This window comes from Epinephelus fuscoguttatus, linkage group LG11, assembly GCF_011397635.1.
Source record: "Epinephelus fuscoguttatus linkage group LG11, E.fuscoguttatus.final_Chr_v1".
Lineage (NCBI taxonomy): Eukaryota > Metazoa > Chordata > Actinopteri > Perciformes > Serranidae > Epinephelus > Epinephelus fuscoguttatus.
This window is the reverse complement of record NC_064762.1, coordinates 5537598-5565361: the sequence shown is the minus strand read 5'-3', so window position 1 is coordinate 5565361 and position 27764 is coordinate 5537598. Positions and strand designations below refer to the sequence as shown.

Genomic DNA, 27764 nt, shown 5'->3' with positions numbered 1-27764 from the left:
GTGTCTGATTCATAGCACCTGTCTTTTTGAGTTGATTTGACAGACCAGCTGCCTGTTGTTGACAAATCTCCAGTCGTGTCAGAAAAATCCTCCGTAAGCTTTGAAAGAGCTCCTTCTTCCTCCGCAACACAAACATGTATATTCAGGTGCAAAACTTGCCCCCACGCCATTTCCTTCACATTATTTAAATATTTCACTTGGTCCTTCGGTTTGAACAGAAATTCAGTGAATTACATCAGAAATTCTGCTACCAAATGTTTTGTGATAACCCACGCAAAACCTGATCAGCGGATGAAAGTTAAAGGAACACGTCATCCCCCAAATGATCATTTGTCTATCAATTACTCACCCCGTGTTATGTTGAATCAGTGAAGATAACTTTGTTTTTCTCACATGCCTCCTTGGTGAATGAAGAATCCAAAAACGAAGAAAATTTTTGATGCATTGAAGTCATAGGGGGCCGCCTTCAGCAACAGCAAAATTATATCCAAACATCTGTTTACAGACTCTCACACAACTCATTCAGTTTAATCCAAGTCTGATTTATTCAGTTGTGTACTCAGTACTTCTCAAACAAACTTTTAAACTGAACAGAATGTTAATCTTGTCTATGCTCTCTTCAGAGCCAGACTGCATTGACAAAAACAGTAATTTTAGCTTGGTGAACATGGAAGCTGCTTGTCTGCTGCCACTGCTTTGATCAGTTTATATGTGTTATTGTGTGACTTTTGGGAATTCAAACTATCACTGTAAAACATCAAAGTCACACAATAACATGAATGCACTAACTGATCAGAGCAGCGGTAGACCAGCAGCTCCTGTGTTCAGCGAGGTAAAATTACTGTTTTTGTCAAAGGAGTCTGGCACTGAAGAGAGCATAGGTAAGTTTGCCTGTCAGCTCAGTTCCCTGTAAGAAAGGGCCGTCTTTTTGGGGAGGTCTGAATGATTGGATTGGATTTAACTGCATGAGTTAAGTGAGAGTTTGTAAACAGATGTTTTGATATAATTTTGCTGCTGTAAAATGTTTTCGTCAGCGTTTTCCAAATTCAAGTCTTTGCTGCTGCTCTCCCTGCCTTAGGCTTTCCATGTAGGCGCATGGAAGGGCAGGGAGGTTTGTGCTCTCTGCCTCAGGCTTTCCTCGTTTGCACATGGAAGAGCCTTTCTGTAGGCCCCAGGAAAGGCAGAGAAACCCCATAACAGAGCGGTAGCGCCAAGTATGATAATGCACATGGCAATTAAGTCCTAAACCTGGAAATGAGTTAGCATTTTAGCACTTCTGGGTTCCTCGTCTTTAAGTTAACAGTTTTTTTTTAAATGGGTTTTGGGTTAGATGGTTTCTTCTGCACCATAAAAACATCTGTAAATACCAAAGTAATTAAATTTGAAGAGTCTAGGTGTCTTTAAAACACCTGACTTAGTTTCTGTTTGTCATTGATACTGCTCTGTTCTGTTCCTGGGGGGTCTCTGCCTTAGGCTATCCATGAAGGCACATGGAAGGGCAGGAAGGTGTGCTCTCTCTGCCTCAGGCTTACCTCGCTTGCACGTGGCTTTCTGTGTAAGCATAGGAAAGGCAGAGAGGCCCCAGAACAGAGCCACACTGCCAAATATAATACTGTAAAAAGTTTTCTTTGACTTCTGACTGAAATGGTCATTTGGCGGAGAAGTGTTCCTTTAAAACAAGGTTTTATATCTTTTTTTGGTGGATGACGTTCTTCAGTGGGAAGCACAAGTGCACAAATGCACAAATGTATTGCATTTACTTTATGTTACACAGCTAACTCCACCATGAGCTATTGGTCAGAACAGACCAAATACCAGCAAAACCCCAGTTAGTGAAAAGATGCTTGTACTGAAATGATTAAAGGTGAATTCTACATTTTGTTTGAAATAGGAGAAACATTTTCTCTTTTAAAAGTTAGGCTGCACAGTCTCACTTTTAAGTGCCAGTGTTGCTTTTTTGAAGTTGCCCTCATCCTCAGCTCTGCCAAACATGGATGTGAGGTCTTGCTTCAGGTTGGATAGAGGATTTATGTGACATTGTTGTTGGTAAGTGGGATTATTCAGCTGTCAGTGAGACTCATTGATGTATTTTTTGGAGTCCGTGACAAAGACGAGCAATTAGGCTGTCTTTGTTGTCACCTAATTTCTTCACTGTTTACATTCCCACAGAGATAAATAACACTTCAGACGTGATGTGGGATTGTTGGAAAGCCCTTGTAGCTCTTTTTTTTTCAATAAAAGGAGGTTTCTGGAAACAGTAGGAGTATTGCTAAAAGGTGTAAATGTGTATTATTGAGCGCAGGTATTTTTGCTTGTGGAGCAGTTGGCCACTCTGTCACTCAGTCCTAATGAATACCGTGTTTTCAAAAATATGTTTGAAGTAGACAACTCTGTTCATGGTAGTAAATTCTCTACAAAACTTTTACTGTAAATTATGCATAACCCACCACATTAGTTTTGCTTCACAGACTCAACAAAGAAAAGATGTACTTTCTCTCTAGAGGCGCAGGGACTGATATCTGAATGTCTAAGCTGGATACGAGCATGTTTCTCATTGAAAATGTAGCATTACCAGTGCTGGGGTAATTTCCTGCTCCCAACCTAAACTTTGGGGTGAAGCATTTTTGCAGAGAAAATTGCTGATACAAATGCAAATATGCAAAATGCAAAATATTTCCAGCCTTTACAGTGCTTTTGTTATTCCACAGTAACAGCTGTCACCCTCTCCACATTAAATATAGTTAGATGTTCTGCTCTCCATAAAGGTGCATAAAGCTCACACTGCTGACGTTTGTGCCAGCTGATTAATCTGCAACAAAGTCGATGGTGGAGGCGTCCACAGCAGGTCAACATATTTTGTCAGAAAAAAGGTAGACTATCCAAATAACACATTTTAAAATGGAAATCTGTACCGATGAATAATGCATTTGTAAGCATTATCATAAAATAGAATTACTGCCCATGGCTCCACCAGCCAGTCAAGCTGCAGTTACACCCATGTCTATCCAGACTCATTTAATATACAGTGAAGACTTTAAAGGAACTTAATAAAAGGTATTAAGTATATCTTTTGATAAAGTGGAAATTATCACTATATTTACAAGTATGACACCAATTAATAATTTCCAGTGACGAACATGCCGTCTTCACTCATAGATTATTTTTACAGAAGAGTGACAAAGAGCTCCGTCACATGGCGCAGCGACAATCACCTAACGCTCATTATCAGCACAGTGAGCAAAGGAACAAGATTTGACACAAAGTTGGAGCCGTGACAGTTGACAATGCTTCTAATATGGATGACAATGTAAAGAGGCTACAAATTCTAAACAGGGATGCTTCACAAACATCTTGAACCCGGCAGCACTGACAATCTGAACAATCAGTGGAGTTTCAAGATGAGTGTCATCGGTTCAGCATCTGACTTAATGTCTCCCCCTCTGCTCCTGAGTTATGATGTTAAACAAAGGTTACGGGATATGACGGTACATGACTCACGATGATAGCAAAGTTTCTACTGGCAGAGATTTGGTAATATTCTTTCTACTTTGAGAGCTTTACTAGGCAAAGCAGCAAATCATGGCTGGATTCTCACGTGACCTTGTGGTTCTCATGTGATCTCGCAATAACAGCTGCCTTGTAAGGAAAACGTGATCTGGGCAGACAAGAAGGACGGTGAAGTTGTAGATAAAGAAACCTGTGATGCTTTGTCCACACTATGAGCAACAAGGCTTCAGGCTACAAGTCCTTTTTTTTTCGCCATCCAATTACCAAAGAAAGTATAAATATACTTGTAGAGAAAAAGAGTATTGTTGGTTTACAGCAGTTTAAACAGCATCACCTGAAACCTTCTTTCCTCATAATTCTTTTTTAAACAGTGTGCACCCTATAAAGTTTTCTTTAACTATTTAGGATTGTGAAAAAGGGATGTGTATCAAAGGTGTACATTATCAAATGCAGAGACATTCCTGTGTATTATTTTTATGTTGGTTAGGAGACCAGGCGTTCTTTTAGGGATCATTTAATTTGTCAATTCCACAAAATGTGGTCGTGACTGTCGCACATATGGGATCCAGTTGTTTGACCATAACTTTGTAAATCTACTCATTTGTAGGCAAAGTGAGAAGGTAATTTTTCTCATTATGCATATTTAATCAACTATACTATTCATTCTGCAATTATGGGGGGTCAGAAAGCAGCCAGTGTCTTGTGGTGATTTTCTAACCAGTGGATATCCAAACAACAAATACCTTTTCGTTATGTATGTGTTATGTCCAGGTTGTAAGTGAGCTTTTCCTAAAATAAAAGTATCAAATAGGAAAGGTATTTTTACCAAATTATTTTCAATGGAAGCTGCTGACATGAGGCCAAATAACTGACGCAGGAAATTTGTCACTGTGCTATGGGTGTGACAAGCGTGACATGCGTCATATCAAAGCTGAGCCAGCCTCAACTTCTTTCAGCGCTCCAATGACAGGATTTTATTTGCAGCTGTGGTAGTTTACCATTTAGCGAAGTTAGCTGACACTCTGCTGGCTGTCTTTACACTGCAGTGCAAATGAAGATGCAATGGGGCGGCAAAATGTGATGTTAAATAGAGGCTCAGACATTGATCTGATCTGAATATTGAAATTTTAGACAGCATTAAATAGAGGTACTTTGTTGTAAGCAGCAGACACACAGAAGCCTAGGGCTGGACGATTATGGCAAAAATAGTAATCATGATTATTTTGACTGATATTGAAATCACGATTAATAAACACGATTATAAGTTGGCCGTGTTGCCTTGGGGGGCAGACACCACAGCATGACAAACTTTGCAAACAATTTCTTTTTGCTCGACGTCCGTCAACTTGAAGCCAAAATGTTTCCAGATGACTGAAGTTGTCCTACCTTTCTTCTCAGCCAAAGGCTGCCTTTCTGCCATGTTGTCAATCGCTCGCTCCACATATTACTGATCCACACATGTCACTAGCTTGCTGCTGCTGCACGTAACACAGGTGCATTCACGGTGCTTTTACAGCACAGGAACTTACATACACGTCGCGCCGTGTGGCGCATTAATCGTTTTTCTTCAATTATAATGTTTTTATGATCGTGAGAAGCCAAAATCGAAATCATGATTAAAATTCGATTAATTGTCCAGCCCTACATAAGCCCATGACAACACAGCTACGTAACAAGCTAGCAGGGAACACCTTGTACAGTAGCCTTGGCCACCAGTGTGTGAATAGATGGATGTGACTCATGGTGTAAAAAGTGCCTTGAGCAGTTTAGAAAGATTAGAAAGGCACTTTACAGGTGCAGGTTTATTTAATATCTATCAATTACAGCTTTTATCACTCGTAGTGTGAACACAGCGTAAGACTTAAAACCATTGCTCACAGAAACCTTAAAGCTTCCATTTTAAAAGAATTTAGTTTTACTGTTTTCAGTCACGTATTCAGTTACTGTATGTAAATATGTATTTACGTAATGCAATGTAATGAAGTGTTTGTGAGATATCAGGTTCATGAGAATGGGATGGATGTGAGGTCACAGTGACATTTGACCACTAAAATCTGCTCAGCTCATCCTCGAATTCAAGTGGACGTTTGTGCCAAATTAAATGAATACCCTCAAGGCGTTTCTGAATAGGATAAATGGATGGACAATCAAAAGAAATAATGCTCCAGCGCTGGCTGTTTGTGGCATGGAGGCATGAAGAAATGAACCGATTTTCAATGTAATATATCAGCAGGCACACCAGTTGTAAGAATATCACACATACATCCGTCTATATGTCTGTGCCCTCACCAAAAGCACAAACTTTAATGTATTTATGAATTCCATTCCTAGAAAAGTGAGTCTTTAGACCATCTGACTCAATTTTGACTTTTGCTCCACATAACGGTTTCTGAAAAAGACAAAATAAAAGTCTGGGTTGCTTAGAAACAAGCCCCGCTGACTGCTCCGACGATTTGCCCAAACAGCTTGAGAGACCTGTTAGCTTTTACATGATAAGGCTGGTGAATGTGACCCTGACCTCGTGCTACAAACGCTTTGCTTCAGCCCGAGCACCGTGCATTTTCTTCCTAACAATTAAGAGTTCAACTATTTTGCTCGGTGTGTGGGTTATTTCTCCCAAGCCGGTGCAACCTTCAAGAGTGCAGCGCTAGGGCAGTAATACCAAGCAGAAGAGGCCTCTGGCAGTTCTTGGAGAGAGGCAAAGTAGGTTAAAGTTTTACAGCACTGATAATTGAGTCCAGTTGCTGAGGGCCTCGGAGAAGCTTCGTGATTGCACAAAAACGCACACAAGGGCACCGACAGAGAAACACATACAAACACATCACACGCTGAAACGCTGATTTCTTCGGAGCCGTGAATGCCCTAGATGCAGCGGCAGCTCTCAAATTAAGCAGCTCAGAGACAGAGGAATCAAATGCGTTTCCATTACGGGGCAAATATTCCATCTACCCTGTCATAACGACACTGTATGGCAGCATTATGGGGAAATATCAAATTAGGCTGTTTCATTTGGAGGACTGTTGTGCATTGCGAACAGCTTTGGAGATCAATTGAGCTGCTAGGTAATGAGCGGCAGCGGCCTGCTCTAATATACTCAGTAATGTTCTTTTGATTGCTTTGGTTAATCTCGCTCTCTGCCGTGCAGGGGAGGTAGCCCCCCTCTCTCTGCTGAAACACACTCCTCAGCCCAGGTTACAGGGAAAAATAAGAAATGGAGAGCAATGCTACAAAACCAGCAATAATAATCGAGGTGTTGAATCAAGACAATCCCTATTCACGTTCCATGCCACCAGGAAGTCATGACACTCCAAGAGGACCCTGTCTGTCTGGTTTTATGCTGAAGAGTTTCAACAAATACAGGCAAAGTAAGACGAAACGAAGCAGCTGAATAGGCCGCAAAGGACGACCTTCGCCTGAAGTGTCTGTGATGTGACGACGCTAGAGTGGATGGAATCAGACACAGTACACCACTCTGCTCCCTGAAAGCAAATCCTCTCACTCATGCGCCACTCCAAAACAAGTAAGAGGTGCTCTGTCGCTCCATAGCAACACTCGCAGCTGTGACCATTTAATATGCTGCGGCTCAGACTCATTCCTCTGCACCTTTTGCTCTCACAGAAAATGCTAACAAACCTGTCCAACCACTTTTGCAATATGCTGCGCCGCACTGCTGCATGCCACACCATCTGCCACGTTTCGCTGCGCAGTGTGAATATTTATTTGCTCAAACTGGATTGCTCAGCATCCACCTACTTTTGCAGAATTGTCCACACATGCGCGCGCTCCCTCTCTGAGATGGCTGTCAACACGAGGTTAGAGCGGTGTGGGACTGTGCAGTCACCAGCAGGGAGCCACTGGAGGTGTTTGATGTTTGGAGACGGGCTGCTGTTGGTTTCACGTGACTCTTACCTCTCCACGTGGTCCAGGTTCCCTGATACGCCCAGTCCTCCGATGGTGTAGAGTTTGCCGTCGTATACCAGGCTGTTGTGCCTGCAGCGGGGCACGGTCATCCGGGACACCAGGTTCCAGTTGTCCAGCAAGGACATGTAGCACCATACGTCAGCCACCATCACACCGGACTCGGTGCCACCTTAAACACAGGATAAGGCTCATTCAAAGTGGAATAACTATAAGGGTGTTTCCATTTTTTTCAGATCACGTGTTCCCCAGGAAGAGCAGAGGATGTATCTGCATCAGTGATTGGAAATCCTAATAGAGTTTTGATTAAATTCAATTCCTGAAGGATCCTCTTTGAAGTCATGCACTCAGTCTCTCTTTCCACCTCTTCACTCATCTGTTACATCCACTCAGAGTCTTGTCACAGTTCATGTCACACTGTCTTTTTCTTAAGCCATCATCTAATCAACTGTATTGATTTATTTTTTGTATCTTAAACTTAAGATTATTTTTATATTTTTTTTGTATTAATTTATTTTCTATAATTATTATTTTATTATCTATTATTTAAAATATTCTAAATATTTTATAATTAGTCGATTAACCTTTTGACTGGTTTATCAGTTATTATTTTTAATAACAATTAATTTACCCCAAAAATAAAAAAACAAGTTGTCACATAACGCACACAATATTTTAATAATTTCATTCAATGATCATCTCGTAAAAAATATTATACTGACATATTAAAAAAAAGTCTAATTTCCACCTCACTGCTGTGTTATTATAATAACAATAATAATAGTAATAATAATAATAAGCTTTTATCAGACGCCTCATCAGAAAAATGCTGAACCTCAAACTCAAAAGGATTGCTGTGACACATACATTGATTTATGACTGTATATCACAGCAGCTCTTTCCCTTAACTGGAGAATAAGCAGGCTATCTTTTCGTGAGTACTTGAATAAAACTAAAAATAATTAAGACATGGATTTATTCCATCACTGTAGTAATATGCAGAAGAGAATCACCAGCAAATGATTTTTGCATCAGTGTGAGACAAGGAAAAGAATGGAAACGATTCTCAGTCTGTAACAACAGTGTGTAATGTTAGTTTAAGTCATCTTCTCACTTGTGCACGGCCATTAGAGTAAAGAGAAAATATGAACCGGCTGAATAGCAATGTAAGGTGATACATAGTGTAACATTAACTGTGGTGCAGAAAGTTTAAGTGACTTCTACTAGCAGAAACATGTTTGGCATGCTGATAATCCTAATACATGGTGCATGGGTGGGAGGAAAGTTAACAGGATGGTGCTGTCTTGACAAAGCGCTTATTTTCATTCATTCAGTCATTCAAACATTTACTTAAGACTCAGGAAATCAATTGAGGGAGGCCTTCATTTTCAATGCTGCCAAGCATGAACAAAGACATTAAAACAATCAATACGCAAACAGAAATGAAATCATACCAAACAACAAACAACAATGGCAAAGTAGAAATGCAGCATGATAAACATGGTATGATGTAGATGTATAGTTAAAAGCATTTATGCTCAATTAAAACGATCTGATAGAAGGCATTTAAACAGCCATTAGGGCGGAGAGTGTCCAAGTTTAAGGTCATGTGCAGATTATTCCATGTATAAGGAGCACTGTAAGAGAATGTTCCCAGTTCAGTTCTGATTAAGGGAGTGTGAAGCAACCTAAAGATTATGTGAGGTCAGAGTTAAAAGGGATGAAATATAAGGTGGAAGCATCTACATCAAAGCTTTAGAAAAGAACAAATACTTAATTTGCTTCAAGTGTCTGCATATAGCAGTTACACTCCTGTGATGAGCCATTTTAGCTGCTTTGAGCGGGTGCATCTTTCTGTCTTGAACATTTTGCAAATCAACTTATTTCCAAAATCAATTAAGTCGATTACACTGATGCCAGAACCTAAAAATCAAGATGAGGATTACTTTCATTGTCCCACAGAGTGAGAAATTGTCGTTGGTTTTCAACCTTCATGCCAAAGCCATAAAGACAGCACTCCACATACCAAAAACACACATATAAAGGCACACACATGTAAAAGTTTCTAAATAAATAAAAGAAAATACAGCAAAACACCTGGTCCAGCAGAAAAAGCCAACACACAAAACAAAAGAAATCCCTTGTTTCCACTACCTGCCACTATTAAACAGTTGTATTGACACAGGGATAAATGAATTTTTTAACACTATTTAATCTGCTACGAGGGACTCTGAGCCTCCTACCAGAGGGCAGTACCTGGTACTCACAGTTTAGAGCATGGGATGGGTCATTAACTGTCCTATTGGCTCGCCTTAGTGGAGCCTGTGTGTAAGTAGACTGCAAGGACGTATGCTGTTTGACACCTACAGTCTACCATGCCCTGGTAAGGCTTTCTAAAACTGCCTGATAAAAGACTAACATGAAATTTTGATCAACAACATTGGTGTTGGAAATGCAGTCGTTGTTGTAATCTGATACAGTCTACATGGGTTTACTAAGTTAATGAGTTGCCAATAAAAATACTAAGGTAGGAGACCTGTGAAGTGGTTTCATTCTGGATGATCACAGGTCACCAACTCCTCTGCGATCAAACACTCCAGTCTAATCTTAACATTCAACACAAGATGGTCGTCCTCGCATCGTTTTACAAACCTTTGAGTCTCTTAACAGTATTCAAATAGGTTGGTATCATTTTTCATTAAAGCTAAGATGGCAGCATCATCTGACAACTTAATGATGTGATTGTTAGGGTGACCACTCGTTAGACTGTAGGGTAAAAAGGACAATCAAATTGACACGACCTTTGGGAGCTCGTGGTTCTAGGTCTTATGAGAGTATCATCAGCCTTTACCATAGTAAATGAACTTTTAGCTCCTAGTTTAGTTCCTGTAGCTCCTTAGTACCAGGAACTATTAGGTTGAAAAGGGCTAAATGTAGGGCTGGGTGTTTTTTTAAACTTACAATACCAGTACTCTTAATGTGATACGGATACCAACAAAGTACAGAATTTGATACCCCTTTCACGGCTTCATTCGAGACCAATCATGTGAATGGAGGCAGTCAGTTGTGTAAAATTCCAACACCACCCATGTGATGGCACCACAAACTGTACCGGTTGTAGCTGCTGCAGTAGTGGGACAATCACATGTTGCATTAAAGCAGGGGTCTTCAATGCTTTCCAGGCCAAGGACCCTTTAGCTCAAAGAGATTAGGAGCAGCTTTTGTCTGTGGTTTCTGAGGTCGACGTATGTCAGAGTCTCTTGCTCCAAAGTTACAAAATGATCCATTGTGGCTCACAAGAATGTCAGACACTTGGAATAATAATTACGCCAATTGGTCAACCAAGGTGTGCAGAAGAGCATCTCTGAAGCAACAACACCTTGTCCAACCTTGAAGCAGATGGGCTACAGCAGCAGAAGACCACACCAGGTGCCACTCCTGTCAGCTAACAACAGGAAACTGAGGCTACAATTCACACGGGTTTTCTCACCAAAACTGGACAATAGAAGATTGGAAAAACCACATTCAGATGGAAGCATGGATCCATCCTGCCTTGTATCAACGCTTCAGGCTGCTGCTGCTGCTGCTGCTGGTGGTGTAATGGTGTGGGGGAGATTTTCTTAGTACCAACTGAGCATGGTTTAAACACCACAGCCTACCTGAGTATTGTTGCTGAGCGTGTCCATCCCTTTATGACCACAGTGTACCCATCTTCTGATGGCTACTTCCAGCAGGATAACGCACCATGTCACAAAGCTCACATCATCTCAAACATGACAATGAGTTCACTGTACTCCAATGGCCTCCACAGTCACCAGATCTCAGTCCAATAGAGCACCTTTGGGATGTGCTGGAACGGGAGATTCTCATCATGGATGTGCAGCCGACAAATCTGCAGCAACTGTGTGATGTCATCATGTCAATATGGACCAAAGTCTCTGAGGAATGTTTCCAGCAGCTTGTTGAATCTGTGACACCAAGAATTAAAAAAGGGGTCCAACCCAGTACTAGCAAGGTGTACCTAATAAAGTGGCCAGTGAGTGTATATGACTTCAATCTAGTATATAACAGGGAAGTTATTTTTACATACAAAACTTCAGCAAGTGATTGAATAATATTTTTAATATCGAACCAATTTTTTCTTCCTTCAAGCCATTTTCTATTTAATATTAAAATCTTCACTCCTCAATATGGTGTGCTTTTCAGAGATATAAGAAAAAAAAAAAAAAAACAGGGACACACTTTGCCAACTGACTGAAAGTGGTTCACTGCTGTGTTGACTAGTCAACCAGCCAACCATCAAGACTGTGCTTGTTTCAGCTCTCTTCAAAGCTGCCCTGTTAACTGTGTAGTCTGACATGTAACACCAGCCATGACTCAGTGACCCTGCTCAGAGTCTGACGAAGGTTACAGACCGGAGCCTGTTGATTGGCTAGCAAGAAACACCTCTGATTTCCCCACTGGCTGCCTGACTCCCAGCGGACACATGCATACCTGTTCCAATGCCCAAACACAAATTTACATTTATATGAAAAGAGGGAGAGGAAAGGTACACGCAGGACAAATCCTGCTGCATTTCCACGGTGCAATGTCAAGGTCTGAGTACCGTGCAGGATTCTCGCACAAATGGACCGTGGAGGGAGAAATTCAGTCTACCTCTGGAGGAGCAACTTAAAGGTGTCTCATAGAGGGGAGTCACAGAGTGCACAGTGTGCCACTATGGAACAAAATAAACTGCAGAACACTGCAGCGACTGTAAAGCCAGACAGAGGGAAAAAAAAAGAAGTCAAGTTCAAAAAATGCTCCACAGAAGGTAAATAGGAAGACTCTTCTGAAAAGAAAGACATCAAAGTTGTCTGCAATGTTGGGTACAGCTAAGTTTTCAAAGCAACAGATGAGTAAGCGTCGAGGGCAGCAACCCTTTTAAAACACTTTAACTGTTTCGCAAAGGTCACAGGAAGCTGGCAATGGTCAGGGTAGCTTCACTTTGTCAAATTATATCTGTCATAAAGTGAAACGTCTTCACCAAGAGTTCATTAATCCAAGTGTGGAGACCTTTGTCAAGATTCAGTATGACGAAAGGGACTTTATCAAAACAGGTCAGAGACCAGTAAATCCATGGTTTACTTTTCTTGATCTGTAACCATAATGCACGTTTATCCTTCAAAAAAATGTGTCAGTTTTTCCTGTGGTTAACTCAAGAGCGGAAATGTCTGTTCATCACCTCTTTGTAGGTTCTTACAGCTTAAGGCAAGTTAGATTTAATACTTTTTAAGACTTTTTAATGCCACTTGGAATTAAATTTAAGACCAATTTTAGAATAACCAAAACTGATGATCTGCTTTAAACATAAAAAAAAAAGAACACTCTAGGCATGGCGGAGACGAGGGTGAAATATTACTCTGAAATTCGTGGTGTTTTTTGGTGGGTTTTCTTGGCGATTTAATGCTTCTCAGTCTGCATGTGGGATTCCACTGCCTTGATTCCCATCATGCTGAGTTTGAAAAACCTTCTACGTAAAATACACCAAGCCTCATGTGCACTGCTTTATACTGGTTTCAGTCATGCTGCGAAATCCTGGTTAAATAGCTGTTGAATTTGCACTTCCCCATGTCATCCTGGGTTCAGTGACAGCTAGGCATTAGGCAGTGGATCCTCTGCTCTGAGCATCTCAACTGGAAGCGTGATATGAGTGTTGTTTGCTCCACTGTCCTGATCTGTGTGACGTTAATGTGAGAGGCATTCGGTAAATTATTTAAGAGAAAAAGATGCTACTACAATGTTGGGAAAAGAAAAATGTTCTAAACTTTTTTTTTTTTTAGACTATTGAAAAAATGATTTCAGACATTTTAATACCAACTAGGCTTTATTGGATTAATGAATTCAATGCATTTTAAGAGTTCTGAAAGCTCTGTGGGAATGCTGTCTTCAGAGCCAAGTTTGTCAACTTGTAGAAATGTTATGGAGCTGCACAGTGGTGGTTTCAGCTAAATGATAATGTCAGCATGTTAACTCTTTCATTTTGCTTTCGGTACGAAGCAGCCGCTCTTTTAAAGAACATATTATTGCATAGAGTGTGTATATAATTGGCACATACTACTTTGTCATAACCAGAACTCACAAGAAATCCGCGGATGCAGAATTCAATAATACCTCTGCAGATTTACCACAGATTAAAAAAAAAAAAAAAAAAGATGTCCATGATATTACAAGTCAAGTTTTCTTGAATCTGCAGATTCCATTTGGGTCTGATTAAACAATGGGCCTTGAACTTCAATCCTCTTGCTCATATATCAAATGTGTAAGTTTTGTTTCAACAAAACCTTTTTGGGGGTCCTCCACCAAAAAAATCTGAGCATCAAGCACTTAATTTTCTGCATTCTGGTGAATCTTTATGCATCACTTTGTGCCCTTTTGCATCAATTTAAAGTGTAATATCTTTAAAGGAGCAATAAGCGAAATCGTTTCACCGCTAGGTTCGCTGTTGTGCACTGCCTGTAGAGCAAAACAAAGTGCCTGGCGGGCTCACGGGCTCACGGAGAAGAGAGGAATGTTAGCGTTAGTCACTGAGCCTCGCCTCCATTTCAGCAAATACATTACATTTATTACAGGTACCAGTCTGGGGACACTCCTTTCTAAAGTGTGTTTAACACACTGGCGAAAACGGCCGGCAACAAAGCAACGCCTCTTTCATTTTTTTAAAAAGACACGCCCTCCCAGAAATGTGCGCTCCCCCTTTTCTCGTCCGCAAGGAAACAAACACACAGAGAGCTTGAAAATGGATGCCGAGAAATTTAACTCCGTTTTATCAAACGTGTGCTCATCTGTGAAGAAAATATTTTTTTCCAGCAGATGTCTTAGTTACGACATTATTGAGCTAACTGGAGTAGTTTCATGTCGTATCCGACAACGGGAGGCTTTTAACAGATGACGTCCTGATGTTAGCTTTGCTGCTAGTGTTAGCTGTCCCTGTCAGCTGCAGCCACTGCTGCGTTCTAGACATCGTGATTTCCCAAAACTGAATAAATACCACACATAGCAACACAAAACTGCTTTGCTAGCTCAATCATGTTGTAACTAAGATATCCTCTGGAAAAAATATTTTTGTCATGGACTGTTTAATGAGTTATTACCTATTACAGACACCGCTAACGGCTAAGAAATAGTAATGTTTGTTCAATCATTGTGTTTATACACTTTACAAACATCGGATACAGTGATGTGAAAAATGTGATATTTTATGTATGTAGCTAAAAGCTCTGCTGGTTTTCTACCCGGAAGTATGTGTAAACAACAAGGCGATTCCCTCTATAGCCCGGCCGGATGGATGAGTCATGGCCTTGTAAAAGATTATGTTTGTTTCTTTTAGTTGGCGAGAATGTGTCGCCGCAAACGCGACAAACATCCAATAACTTTGACGGCATTTTCTGCGAGCGCGGCTGAGCCATTTTGTACCGCTACACGTGTTTCTAGTGGGACTATGTTTACAAGCACAAGAGTTCAGCGAGCCACCGAAGGACCGCCCTGCAGATTTACTATTGGTTCTGCAATGTAGGGAGTTTTTTTAAACTCTGAAATTGTATCTGCCCATCTAAACATCAGGGAGAAAGGCATCAGTCTTTAGTTAAGCAAAGCGACTAAAGACTGACTTGTGAGTCTAAATAAAGGCATAAAAAGCCAAAAAACAATCTTAACGTTATCACTTAACGTTACCTTGGAGATACAACCAAACACCTTTGGTCGAGCTCAGCACAGACAGAGGTAAACTGGGGGAGCTCTGCTGTTGTTACTTTGCAATATATGTCATTTTAACTTTTAAGGTATAACTGCATGCACTGTAGATTGTTTTATGACTGATTGATTGATTACAGTCACTGTGGCTTCTGTCAGCTGTCAATGAGCTGTTAATGAGCTGTCATCTATCTGTGGCTCAGTTAATGTGATGTATCTTCGGCTGTGCAGAGGACCGTGGGTCAGAATAACATGTTTGCAGACAGCAGAATGCGATTGGATGCATTAGGACATTTTTGTTTGTTTGCTTTTCTCCCATACTGCTTTACTGCTATCTTATCTGTGTGTCCTAATACCCCTACTACCACTACTTAGTAAGCTATAAAAAGATTTAGTGAGTACCAATACAAAGTATGTCAAATGCAGTGTGCCAAAAATACCAGGATGTCCTACTGCATCTGGCTGCATTTTATAAACCAGCGTGCTTTTCTGGCTATTCTGACCCACAATCCTCTGTGCGGGGGAAGATGCGTCACATCGACTGAGCCACAGACAGATGACATCTTGACAGCTTATTGACAGCTCACTGACAGCTCTCAGAAGCCACAACAAGGGATGACAGCACATTCAAGTGACTGATGACCAGTTGAATAGTAATAATAGGAATACTTATTGTTTAAGGGAACAAATTAGTCATAAAGGTTACTACAACAAAAGAACCTAACCATGGAAATATCAATGATACTGCATTTTAGAATCTACAGTGTATACAGTTATAACTTAAAAGGTAAAACTATACATAGTGTAAAGTAACAACAGCAGAGCACTCTGGGTTGATCTCTGTCTCTGGAAAACTCGGCAAATGGACTTGTTGTTTCATCTCCAAGGTAAACGATATATGAGCAAGAGGGTCAAAGTTAATGGTGCAATGTTATGATGTAGTAGTATGTCCTGACTGTGTGCATACTGCATTCAACAGCACATACTTTGTTAGGGCGCCTGTGATACAAACTGAAGTAAAAAGAATATGTGATTCTGGATGCAGCTTATGTATTAGGACCTACTAAATCTTTTTCTGGCCTACTAAATAGTGTGGTAGTATGGGTACTGGAATGCACTGTGTGTTTTCCATGCTAGCATGCTAACATATGCTAATCAGCAAACACACGTACAGCTGAGGCTCATGTCTAAAGAATTTCATGGGAATCCATCCAATAGTTGATGAGACATTTTGCTGAAAACCACAAAAGGTCATCTTCATGGTGGAGCTGGATGAAAAGTCAGGGGATCAGCAAGGTCAGAGGGATTCATCCTCTGAGGATCAGGGATATCTGTGCAATATTTTACGGCAAGCCATCCAACAGTTGTGGAGATATCTCAATGTGGACCAAAGTGGTGGGAGAACTGACCAACAGACTGACATTGCCAGCCACAGAGCCTTGTGTGGCAAGAAACTAAGAAGGTACAACAAAATCAGCCTGATGTGAGAATAGCATCTTCTAAATCTAAAGACTCAATGAGTGTGTTTACAGTATCCTTTCAAACCAGTCATAGAATGACATACTTCATATGTAGGATTGAGCTGGATACTTGGATAAAATGAGTATCTGGTTTGGATAATGTACCTGTTACGAGGTCAAGTGTCATCTGAGTAAAATGTGACAATATCTGTACTCTTGATGAATGAAAATCATCATTTGAGCAACTGTGCCCAATCTCATCTCTCAGGTGATTAGAAATGCTCTGAAGCTCAGGACACAGATAGCTCACCTGGTAGAGCATGCAGTCCAGGTTCGATTCCGACCCCTGGCCCTTTGCTGCACAACGTCCCTTCTCTCTCCCTTAGTTCATGTCTATCTATCCTATTTAATAAAGACTAACAAGGCCAAAAATAATCGTAAGAAATAAAAATAAAAAACAGAATTACCCGCCTCTTGGTTGTATGCCTCTGTGCACCAGTCAAGTTGTAATACAGTTTACATCCATGTCTGTGGAAACATGCTTCACACACATTGATTCAGTATCTGACCAAATGTCTTCCCTTCTGTTCCTGAGATATGACCTTGAGTAGCTAGGGAAAGTGTTTTATGCATAAAATTATGATGTCACAGTAAAGCTGACTTTTGACCTTTTGGATATAAAATGTCCTCACTTCATAATTTTATCCTGTTAGACATTTGTGTAAAGTTTTGTCATAATTAGAGTATGAGTTCTTGAGTGATGGCTAAACACATGTTTCGTGAGGTCACAGTGACCTTGACCTTTGACCTTCAACCACCAAATTCTATTCAGTTCATTTTAGAGTCCAAGTTGACATTTGTGTGAAATTTGAAGATTGTCCTTCAAGGTGTTCTTGAGATATCCTATTCACAAAAATGAGATGGATTCAAGATCACAGTGACCTTGACCTTTGACCACCGAAATCAAATCAATTTATCGTTAAGTCTGAGCTAACATTTGTGCCAAATCTGAAAAAGTCTCCCTCAGGAGTTGTTGAGATATCACATTTGCAACAATGACGGAGACAAGGTTACAGTGACCTTGATCTTTGACCTTTGACCACCAATATCTAATCATTGAATCCTAATGGACGTTTGTGCCAAATTCAAAGAAATTCCCTCGAAGCATTCTTGAGATATCATGTTCACAAGAATGGGACATGCATATGGACGGACAGCCCCAAAACATGGCTATTGTTGGCGCACAGGCATAAAAAGATCTAAAGCTCAGCCCTGTAAACATATTCTTAAAATAAATAATTAATATAGAAACATCTGATCAACCTTTATCAATTTCTGTCTTAAAATAACGAACTTGGTGAGGCCCCACCCATTTTCTGTTTAGAACCGCGCTTATCCGGTTTGAACCCCGCCCTTTCTGAGATACAGATATGGATACAGATATTAGTTTACTCACTCATCCCTATTTATTTGCATTTAAGTTTTTTAAATACCAAAGTGAATATGAGATGTTCCTGGATGGCCTTTCACTGCTGCAGTGAAAGGCCATCCAGCTTCTGTGCCACACAAAAAAATGACTGCGACAGGAAAGCTACAATTGCGCTGCAGGAAGTGGTTGATTTAGCTCACCTGACAGGTAGATGTTGTCTCCCGCCGAGATGACACTGAAGAACTCGCGGTCGTAGAAGGGCAGGCTGGCCAGCGGGTACCACTTACTGTTCTGGGGGTTAAAACAGGTGACTGCTGTCAGGGAGCGCTGATTCATCCCGATCGCCTGACGCCCTCCCACCAGAACTATCACCTCGGCTACACCTAGAGGACAAAGGGAGCAGGAGGAGGGTGGAGGGAGAGGATGATTGGGGTGGACAAAGGAAGAGAAGAGATGGGAGAGAACAGGCCATCAGGGAAGGTTTCCACCAGTAAATACAAGCCGAGATCGAATCAAAGCCCCTTTGAGACGACTCTGTGCTGCAGTAACTAACAGGCGAAATGTTTGTGCCATGTTGTCTGATAAGTATTTACCCATATGTGGCTTTGAAGGGCAAGGTGAAGATCTTTATACATCTACAGTAATAATGGCACCTTTTAAAGAAAAGCTTTTCATAGGACCTTGACAGGCTGCATGAAAACCCGACAAACACAACCAGCCATACATTAGAAGTCTGCTGTTTTGAATTCAGCAGGCCTTGGCTGTCCCAGAGTCAATAAGCTTGTCTGGAAATGCAAAACAAAATGCAAAATAGAAAAAGTTTCCTCTTGGTCACAGGAAACCAGCAAGTTAAATAGGAAAGTATAACTCAATTACCAAGACTGATGGGGCTGCCATTCGTACGGCTGCTGCCCAGCTCTCTCTTCCTGCACACCATACAGAAACTATCTTACACATTCACCTGTCGGCACACTCGCACTGAAACATACACTGTGTTTGAGACATGGCGTGAGGGAATCACAAAATCAATAGGTGAGAATCAATTTGTGTACATATGTACATGGAGGAGTGCCCGGTCTCATATACACACACATGTGCCGAGTGTGATTAAGAAGATGCTTGAGACACATTCAGCCCTCGTCCCTGTTACTCCTCAGCCGATCTCTGCTCTCAGACACGCATCCATGCACACACTCACACACACGGAGGGAGCCGCTGGATAAAGACACCAGTGATCCAAAACACACAAACAGGTTGGCAGGCTGCCACATGCGTGTCTCAGGTCCTCTCAGTCTTCAGCAGCAGGCTCCAGCGAGCAGGCAAGACGACGAGCCGCCAGACAGAAATGAGCTGTGTGTTTGTAAGCAGCGGGCAGGCGGGCGGAGGGGAGGCGAGCCAGGGAGGAAGAGGAGGGTGATACAGAGAGAGAGAGAAGAGAGTGAGAGTGGGGGGGACACACACTAATCTTCATACACTCCAAACCAAGGCTAACCACTGGTTCATCTGCTCGGATCGATACGTTTTCCACACAGACACTCGCTTGACAGGCACATCCATAGGCAGCTGTCTTCCCCGTCTGTTTCTTTCTGTTAAAAAACTATCCCCTTATTTTTTTTTCCCTCTTAAGCTTCTCTTTTTCTTTCAAAGCTAGTAAAACAGAGAGTATTTCTCTAGGAAGAGGAAAAGGGTAAGAGAGGAGAAAGATACAAAAACTACAATGGGCTTTGGTGAGGCTGAGCAAACAGACAGAGCGGTAAGCACTGCCTCAGACGTATCGTGGACATACAGCTTAGACTTAGTGGACAGCTTAAAGCTGACTGGCTCTTTTTCCTCGCTGAGATTTTAAGAACATGTTCCCCCCTGCGTGGGAAGGGGAAAAAAAAAGTGATGGCTCAAGGAGAAATTGTGACAGTGAGGATGAAGGTACACGAGCTAAAAAAAGGACAATCACGGCGATATATGGAGGGCGTAGGAGTCGTGCGCGTCGCCGCCCTTTCTGGCAGCTCAGACTTGGAGTGCTGCTATAAAAGATTTGAATCCGTTCCCATCATTGGCCCCACAGCTTCATGGCATCGAGCCTCACACACTCCAAACCTCAAACGGCCCTCAAGACCTCCAGCAGACCTTGGATATGCAGCTAATAAATGGGAGTGTGGTTTTATAGGACAGTCGCAGCTACAGCGGCTGTTCTTTGAAAAAAAATTAAGTGAAAACAGGCTCTTTGTCTTCCCCTCTCATGAGCCTCCAACCGTACCTACACACACACATTAATTATATTGACTTTGCTCGGCTATTGTTCTTCCTGGTGATTAGTTTGCTGCTATTGCTGTACGTGTTTGTACTCCGTTTCCCTTTATCACACGCAATTTTTCAACTTCATTGGATTTTAAAAGTTTGACTGTTTTCTCTGCCTTTATAGGATTACATTTTCATCTCTTTTCATCTCCTTTTCTTTCATCCTATTAGCTGTTTCAGTTTGTTGATATTGACTGCCTCAATTAACTTGGCAAAGTTTCTGTGTCTGTGTCTCAGCCAATTTGGGATTTTCTTTTTGCCGTGCACACGTCAATCAATGTGTCCTACTGTTTGTTCTAATATCTGTAAAGATTCGTATTGTTGAGGAGGATATATTAAATTCCATTTAAAACATAGTGGCCGATGTGCAAGTACTAAAATTCAAGTTCCTACTGGTTTGTTGGATTTTTTTCCGCTTTAGTCTGAAAATGTAAACACGGAATAAAACTGAATAAAAAATAAGAGTTACTTCTTCTGTTTTTCTGCATAGAATTTCTCCTTCTTGAACCCCCACAGCGTCTAATTAAGCCAGCTTAAGCAATTCCACATGCGGCTTCAACGTGCTGCATTGTACGTCTGTGCACATGCAGGTCTTTATTATCACCTAGTGAACATGTGCGGGGTTGTTCCTGGCTCTTTCCGCTTGGTCACACACGTCAGGGAGAGTCCACATCTGGGCGCCGAGGCTGCAGCGCAGCTCTGACCCCTGAAGCCCTGAACACATTCACAAACTAACACAACCCAACAACCGGCCTGTCAGAGCGCAACAACACAGGAGAGCGGCACCGCTGACGGGGAGTCACGGCATCGGATCAGATGGTTGCGGGGGTGTGTGCATGTGTGTGCGTATGTGTGAGTTTTTCCTCCGAAAAACGAAGCCTCGCAGGGACGGCTGTCAGTCAGTCGGAGGTTTGATGGGAGTTGGGTAGAGGGATGAAGGGATGGCGGATCGAAGGATGGAGACGAGCGGTTGGGGATGAAGGGATAACCAAGTCTTGACAGCTCTTGTTTTTTTTCCCTGACGGAGTTTATACCCATGGCAGTTTGGGAAGAAAATGTCTGCTTCTCCTGATTGTTACTGACCTTTTGTTATTTTCTGGTATATTTTTAACCTGTCTATATTCAGGAAAAATCAACAGAGCACAACTTTTGAGCAGCACCCTTCTTAGGGCAAACATAAACATAATTCTTAAGTGGAATCTGCCTTGTGCTGCCATAATCTTTGGCTTTTGGCCGGTGCAGCTCTACAGGAAGTGTCTTGTCTATAGCCAGGCATTTTTCCTGCATAGAGAATTACGAGGTGGCCGCCTCCATCAAATTTGTCCCTCCTCCAGCTCTCGACAAAAACTCTGATGGGTGTCAAAATGGAAAACACTGTCTTCTCACAAGCTTTGCACTTGGTGGATTTCTGTCATTTGTAACTGCAGGTGCGGTATTATGCTGATGTTTTGGTGCTGTATCTTAATGAGCAAATTCACCGGGAATGGTGACGCCAAAACTGGCAAGGAGGAAGAAAGGAGACGTCTGTTTTGGATCACAGAAAAGCGTCACAATGTTACCGCTGGTACTGTCTTTGCTACCACAACAACAACAACAACAACAACAAAAACATCACCATAGAAAACAAAACTTCTTTTCCCTGCTATTTGATAATAGTTTTTTTATTGCCAGTTGGAGTTTATAGACGCTCTGGGTTTATGGATGCTGCTTCATGTGCCTCTATATATGTGTTTGAGAGCTGTCTTATATTTCAGCCTACTGCTACTACAATGTTGACACCATTGAAATCTAAGGAAACTAATTAAATGTAAGGAAAAAAAAATTAAAATCACTTGATTGACTTTTGGTTTCACACTGGGCACAAACAGCAGACTCCCAGGTGAAAGTCCCGAGTTTGATTGACCCATCCACCTCTTCTTCCGCCTGCCCTTTACGGACTTTCTTGCTCTTTACACTACAGTCGTCGCCCAGAGTGCCAAAATAAGCTGCCACCTGGAGCATCTCATACCGCCACTTGTGTCTGAAGCCGAGTGCCACTGAACAAGCATCTGTATTTGATGAGTTGAGAGAGAGACAAGGTTGGTCGATCTGCCATTTGCTGTCCAGTTAGAGCTTCTTCATTGAAAAAGCTGCCTGCTGCATCTGTAAATGACCCTGCTAACAGCAATGACATTGAACCAACACAGTTTAGTTGCAGGCTGTAAAATCAGAAAAGAAAAGCTGCAGCTAAAAACCTCCGTAGAGCCGAGTAGAGCTGCAGAGCTGAGTGATAATTCTTTGCAGGTCTGTCACTGCAAGCAACACTTTTTACACACATGTAGTCATTTCAGCCATTAACATATTAATAGAAAAATATTGACTACTGGCGCTTTAAGAAACGCCTGAAATGGTCCATTAGAACAGCAACAAACAAGTGAGACAGGAGCTGAGAGAAGCAGTATGGCAGCCTGCACTGAGCGTAAACACAGACTACAATGGCAACATCTGGACGGAGCCCAGTATTAAATCTCTCAGGAGGAGGTTTCAGTCATCGCAGGCTGTGAATTGTGTGACAAAAAAGCCCCAGAAAGTATGTATTCTGAGGGACGGACAGGCTTGTGTAAGAGCTGAATCTCAAATTGAAGTTGATGCCCTCCCACAGAGCGTGACGCGCGCACACACACAAAAACACCCCCTGACAGTTTCTGTGTATTGCTTCCACCCAACTCGTCTTCAACCAAATGAAACCTATCTGTGACAGGAGCACAGCGCCCGTGCTCTACCCCATGCTGGAACAAGCCGGTTCCTCACTGCGGACACACAAACACGCGAAGGTACAGTCACTCCAGAAGAGGAGAGCTTGATGGAAAGATGAAGACAGAACGGAAAGATTCTGTCGCCTCCTCTTCCCTGCTGCCACACCGGCTCTTATCTCACCTTGTTATGTGTATCCTTGCTCTCTGCCCCATGCTGCGACCCTGCTTTCACTATTCATCCTCTTTTTTACCCCGCGGCTAACACCACCCACTTTCTCCATCTATCTCTCTCTTTCACAACCAACAGGAGACTTTGCTGCATCTCTATCTCCCTTTCTCTTCAGGTCGTTCTCTCTCAAACCCCCGGGAGTCGTTGCTCTTTTTCCAATATACTCCCATTTCATCTTCCCTCACTGCGTCCTGTTCTTTCACCCCGTGCACCTTGTACCTCTCTCTCAGCCCTTTGTGACCTTACCTTAACCAGTCATACTCTGCCGCAGGTACAGTCAAAGGGATACTGTGGGGTTGGGTTGGGTGAAGCTGCAGAGACATATACACACTGACACCTAATAGTTACTCAGCACGGCTGAAGTTGAGAGTTAAAGTGGCTCACTAAAATGCATGTCATGTACAAGAATTGTCCTCCCAGCTCCAGATTTCCTTGTTTGTAAGTGGTTTGTGGCAAAACAAATACAAGCTCCAAAAAAAATCCATTCTTGAACGCTGAAACAGCAGTTGACAGAACAGTCTCACTCATATCATGTTATCTTCATCAGCGGTGTTTTCCCAAGGTCAAAAATGATCCATAGTCTCATAGTCTACCGCTCAGTACTGTGACATATTCCCCAGTGAAACAGAATATTTGATCAGTGTACAGTTACAAGAAACATTAAAATCATATCCTTTGCTTTTTAAATGGCCGCTAATGGTGGGCAGGTTTGGAGTTTAGCTGAGCTTTAATGGACTGCTGTCACAAGCCTCTTTTACCCTGCCTCTTCAAAGCCCCATTTCCACCAAACACTGTTGGTATGGTACCTTTGGAACCAAAAGTAACCCTTCAGACATGGTACCTAGACCGTAGTGTTTCCACCACAAACAGTACCCTTAAATGTGGGCGGGGTTGTTGTCACTCACTGCTCCGTCCAGCACTCAGTGTATTTCCTCTTTTATTAGTCTGCACCTTGTTTATCGTCCACAGAACGAGGCTGCACGCCGACATTTTCAGAACAAAATACAACAGGCTGCAGTGAGAGTCTCTCTCCATGGGATGTTTAAATATAGCAGCTTTGTGCATTTAGTCCTTCTCAGGCAAGCTCAGGGGTCCACAATGCTTCTTTTTCTCCGAGTGAGGATTACTGCATATGCAGTTCACATAACCCGGTCAAAATTAATATATATTAACGCTTGAAGATCCACTCATTACTTAAAGTGTATGTCACTTACAGAGTTGTCTTGCCTGTAAGCTGGCAATCATGGGTGGCACGGTTGTGGCGTTTTGACAACCCCTTGTGCATGGGACCTACCGCAGGAGATTTAAAAAGTAGCAGTTAGCAGCTAACTCAAGGAAGAAGAAGTACAGTGGCCTAAACTGTCCTTACCCTCAGAGAAGAGGACAAGATTGGCTGTCATATAACAGAGACGGTAAATGATTGTTAATGCCATGTTATGCCATTGTTACAGTTTATAAAGTGCTGCCAAAGCGAATATGTCACAACAGATGCCAGCGCTATTGTGTTACATGTCACTCCCGTCTGTGAACATAATCTAGGGACCAATATCTAAAGTTCCCTCTTGGCAAAAGTTGGAAAACTTACTAAAAATGAGCTTCTATAAGGCAATGAATATTGCGGAGGGCGTGGCTCATCACATAAAGGTGTATAACATCTCAAGGGTTTCACCCATCACCACGCAACTTTGTAGGCATATGACCACACATAATCTGAGGGGACCCCTCCATTATTGACCCCATCAAACAAAATGGGGGCGCTAGAGAGCTCATTTCTTATCTAGGCCTAACCGCCAAATTGATTTTTACTAAACTTGGTAGATATGTAGAACAGGACGCCTCAAGGTGACTGGAGAAATTTAACTCTAATTGGCAACTGGGTGGCGCTATAACAACAGAAAAATCGCTAAAATGTGACAGATCGCTGTGGCTGCAATCGTACTATCAAATTCACAAACACTCTGTCTGAATACATTGCTCTTCTTAATGGGTTCAGTTGACTATTTAATCTGCAATTTCCTATGACCTGTATCCCAAACGCATACCATCTGAAACTGTACGTGGGCAACTGTGCACTCAATGGGTATGGACTAGTGTAAATGTAAATTGGAAAATTTTGAATAAAGAAAAAAAAAGAAGAAAAGAAAGGTCTGCAGTTCAATCCCTGGTTCCTCCAGACTGCATGTCCAAGTATCCTAGGGAAAGATACTGAACCCCAGATTGCTCCTTGATGCTGTGAGTACGCTGAATGGTTATAATTGTTCAAATGAACAGTTGAAAGACTGAGTGGCAGGTGGCATCTTCTACAGTAGCCTCGGCCACCAGTGTATGAATGTGTGTGAATGGGTGTATGTGACAAGTGGTGTGAAAGAGCTTTAAGTGGTCGAACAGCCACAAAAGCACTATACCAGTGCAAGTCCATTTACCACCCATTCCATCTGCTGATGAATATTATGTAATATGCACCTAAGCAGACCTTGAGATAGGATTGTTTTGTCAAATACCAGATAGTGTCATCGACCTAAAGCACGCTGATGCTATATGTAACCATATGAGAGGAAAATATGATGAAGACACTGCAGTTTTTCTCACAAGGTCTATAAATGTATTTATATGCACTTTAGAGGTAGAGACTGCAGGAATTTAAACCGCTCGCTGATGCGAATCACAAGTTCCATGAAATAATTGGATCAGAAAGTGACAGGTGAAAGGGTAACTTTGGTATTTTTCAACCTGGACACTATTTTATCATGTTTTTTGTCTAAGTGACTAATGGGAAGAATGTTTTTTAAACTGTCCCCAGTTTTGAAGGAGAGGGCTGCAATATGCTTTGTTGATTTAAGTTCAATACAAGGACTTGGAACTGAGGGGCTCAGATAATTATTCTCTCTGAAAACATTATGGAAAGGATCCCTACAGAGATAGACCTTTGTGTTTAAGGAGCTGTATGCGACATTCAGAGCATTAATAAAGCAGCAAACCATTATTTGCTATGAGAAGATATAGTGGAGTAATAGTGTCCTGAGCAGAGAACAAAGTCACGCTATACCTGAGTGTGTGTTTATCTGAGCTTCTCTGGTCTTCTCTGGTTGTAGTTAGACTCACAAGTCAGTCTTTAGATGCTTTAACTAAAGACTGATGTCTTTCTCCCTGATTTTGTGTTTAGATGGGCAGATACAATTTCGGAGTTTAAAAAACTCCCTACGTTGCAGAACCAATAGTAAATGCGCAGGGCGGTCCTTCGGTGGCTCGCTGAACTCTTGTGCTCGTAAACATAGTCTGACCGCGTTAAAAGTTTTAAACAAAGTCACTGTAAGTCCTTCATTTCCACAATCTTGTGGACTGAGCACACATTTGATAAAACGGAGTTAAATCTCTCGGCATCCATTTTCAAGATCTCTGTGTGTTTGTTTCCTTGCAGACGAGAAAAGGGGGAGCGCACATTTCCAGGAGGGCGTGTCTTTTTAAAAAATGCAAGAGGCGTTGCTTTGTTGCCGGCCGTTTTCTCCGGTGTGTTAAACACACTTTAGAAAGGAGTGTCCCCAGACTATCAGAAGGCGGAGATCTCTGATTGTCTGGTGGCAAGACTAGGCTGTAGTAAGCCATTCCATCTTTGCGTGCATGTGTGTATCCCACTGGTGAGCTCGGTGCTGCCGCTTTGCCCTCTGCTCATGGGGTAGTCACCACTGATATTGGGATGGTATCAGTGTGGAACCATAGCGCCTACCCTTTGGTTCCACACTGGTTGTCACCATTTGTGATGTCAGTGCTGTTGCTTTTGTTTAGCACTGTTTATGGAGTTAGCAGCTAACCCAGCAGGTTCAGATAATTCATAAGCTCTGAATTCCACATAGAGCCCCTTTAAAAGATTCTTTTTTGTAAGCAGAAACAGCTCCAAAATTTCTGCTGCCAAAGCTACCAGACTCCGTTTAAATAAACAGTATTCTTATAATTGTAAAATACACCTCATTCAAAGTTGACAGGAACAAAATAAAACTCACAAAACCTTCCTGGTTTGTCTTTCCACTGTTCCCACTTTCACAAGCTTTGGTTTGGCTGAAATAAACCCTTCCTTTACTCAGTTAGATGTGGAAATATGCTGCTTCTATTCACACTAAAATCACTGTTTATTTAAATGGAGTCTGGTGGTGTTGGCGACAGCAATTTCAGGGCTGTTTCTGGTTAAACAAAAAGGATCTTACTCTTTAACGAAAAGGTCTGTCTCAGTAAGGATCCTTTCCATAATGCTGTCAGACACTTTCAATAATAATTTGAGCCTGCCAGTCACAAAAACAAGCACTTCTAGTTGAGATGAATTGATGGTCCACAAATTCCCCAGATGCCTGTTTTGCAGCTGCCAGCTTCAGCAGTCTCGCTCAATACTGGACCAGTTTAAAAAAACGTGGTTCCAATTTGTCACTTAAAGACAGTCCTTAAATCGAGTCTGGTTAAAGAAATAACAC

At 41.8% G+C, this 27764-nt stretch overlaps 1 protein-coding gene across 7 annotated transcripts in view; it reads right to left on the bottom strand.

Moving 5' to 3' along the window:
- LOC125897062 (kelch-like protein 29) overlaps window positions 1-27764 on the bottom strand; it is a 425780-nt gene that overhangs the window by 65611 nt on the left and 332405 nt on the right. For all 7 annotated transcript variants that reach the window (XM_049590111.1, XM_049590112.1, XM_049590113.1 and 4 more), the window contains 2 exons: window positions 18246-18428; window positions 7417-7597 (listed from right to left, as the gene is read on the bottom strand). In XM_049590111.1, coding sequence (XP_049446068.1) covers window positions 7417-7597; window positions 18246-18428 — 364 coding nt within the window. The remainder of the gene's footprint in view (window positions 1-7416; window positions 7598-18245; window positions 18429-27764) is intronic.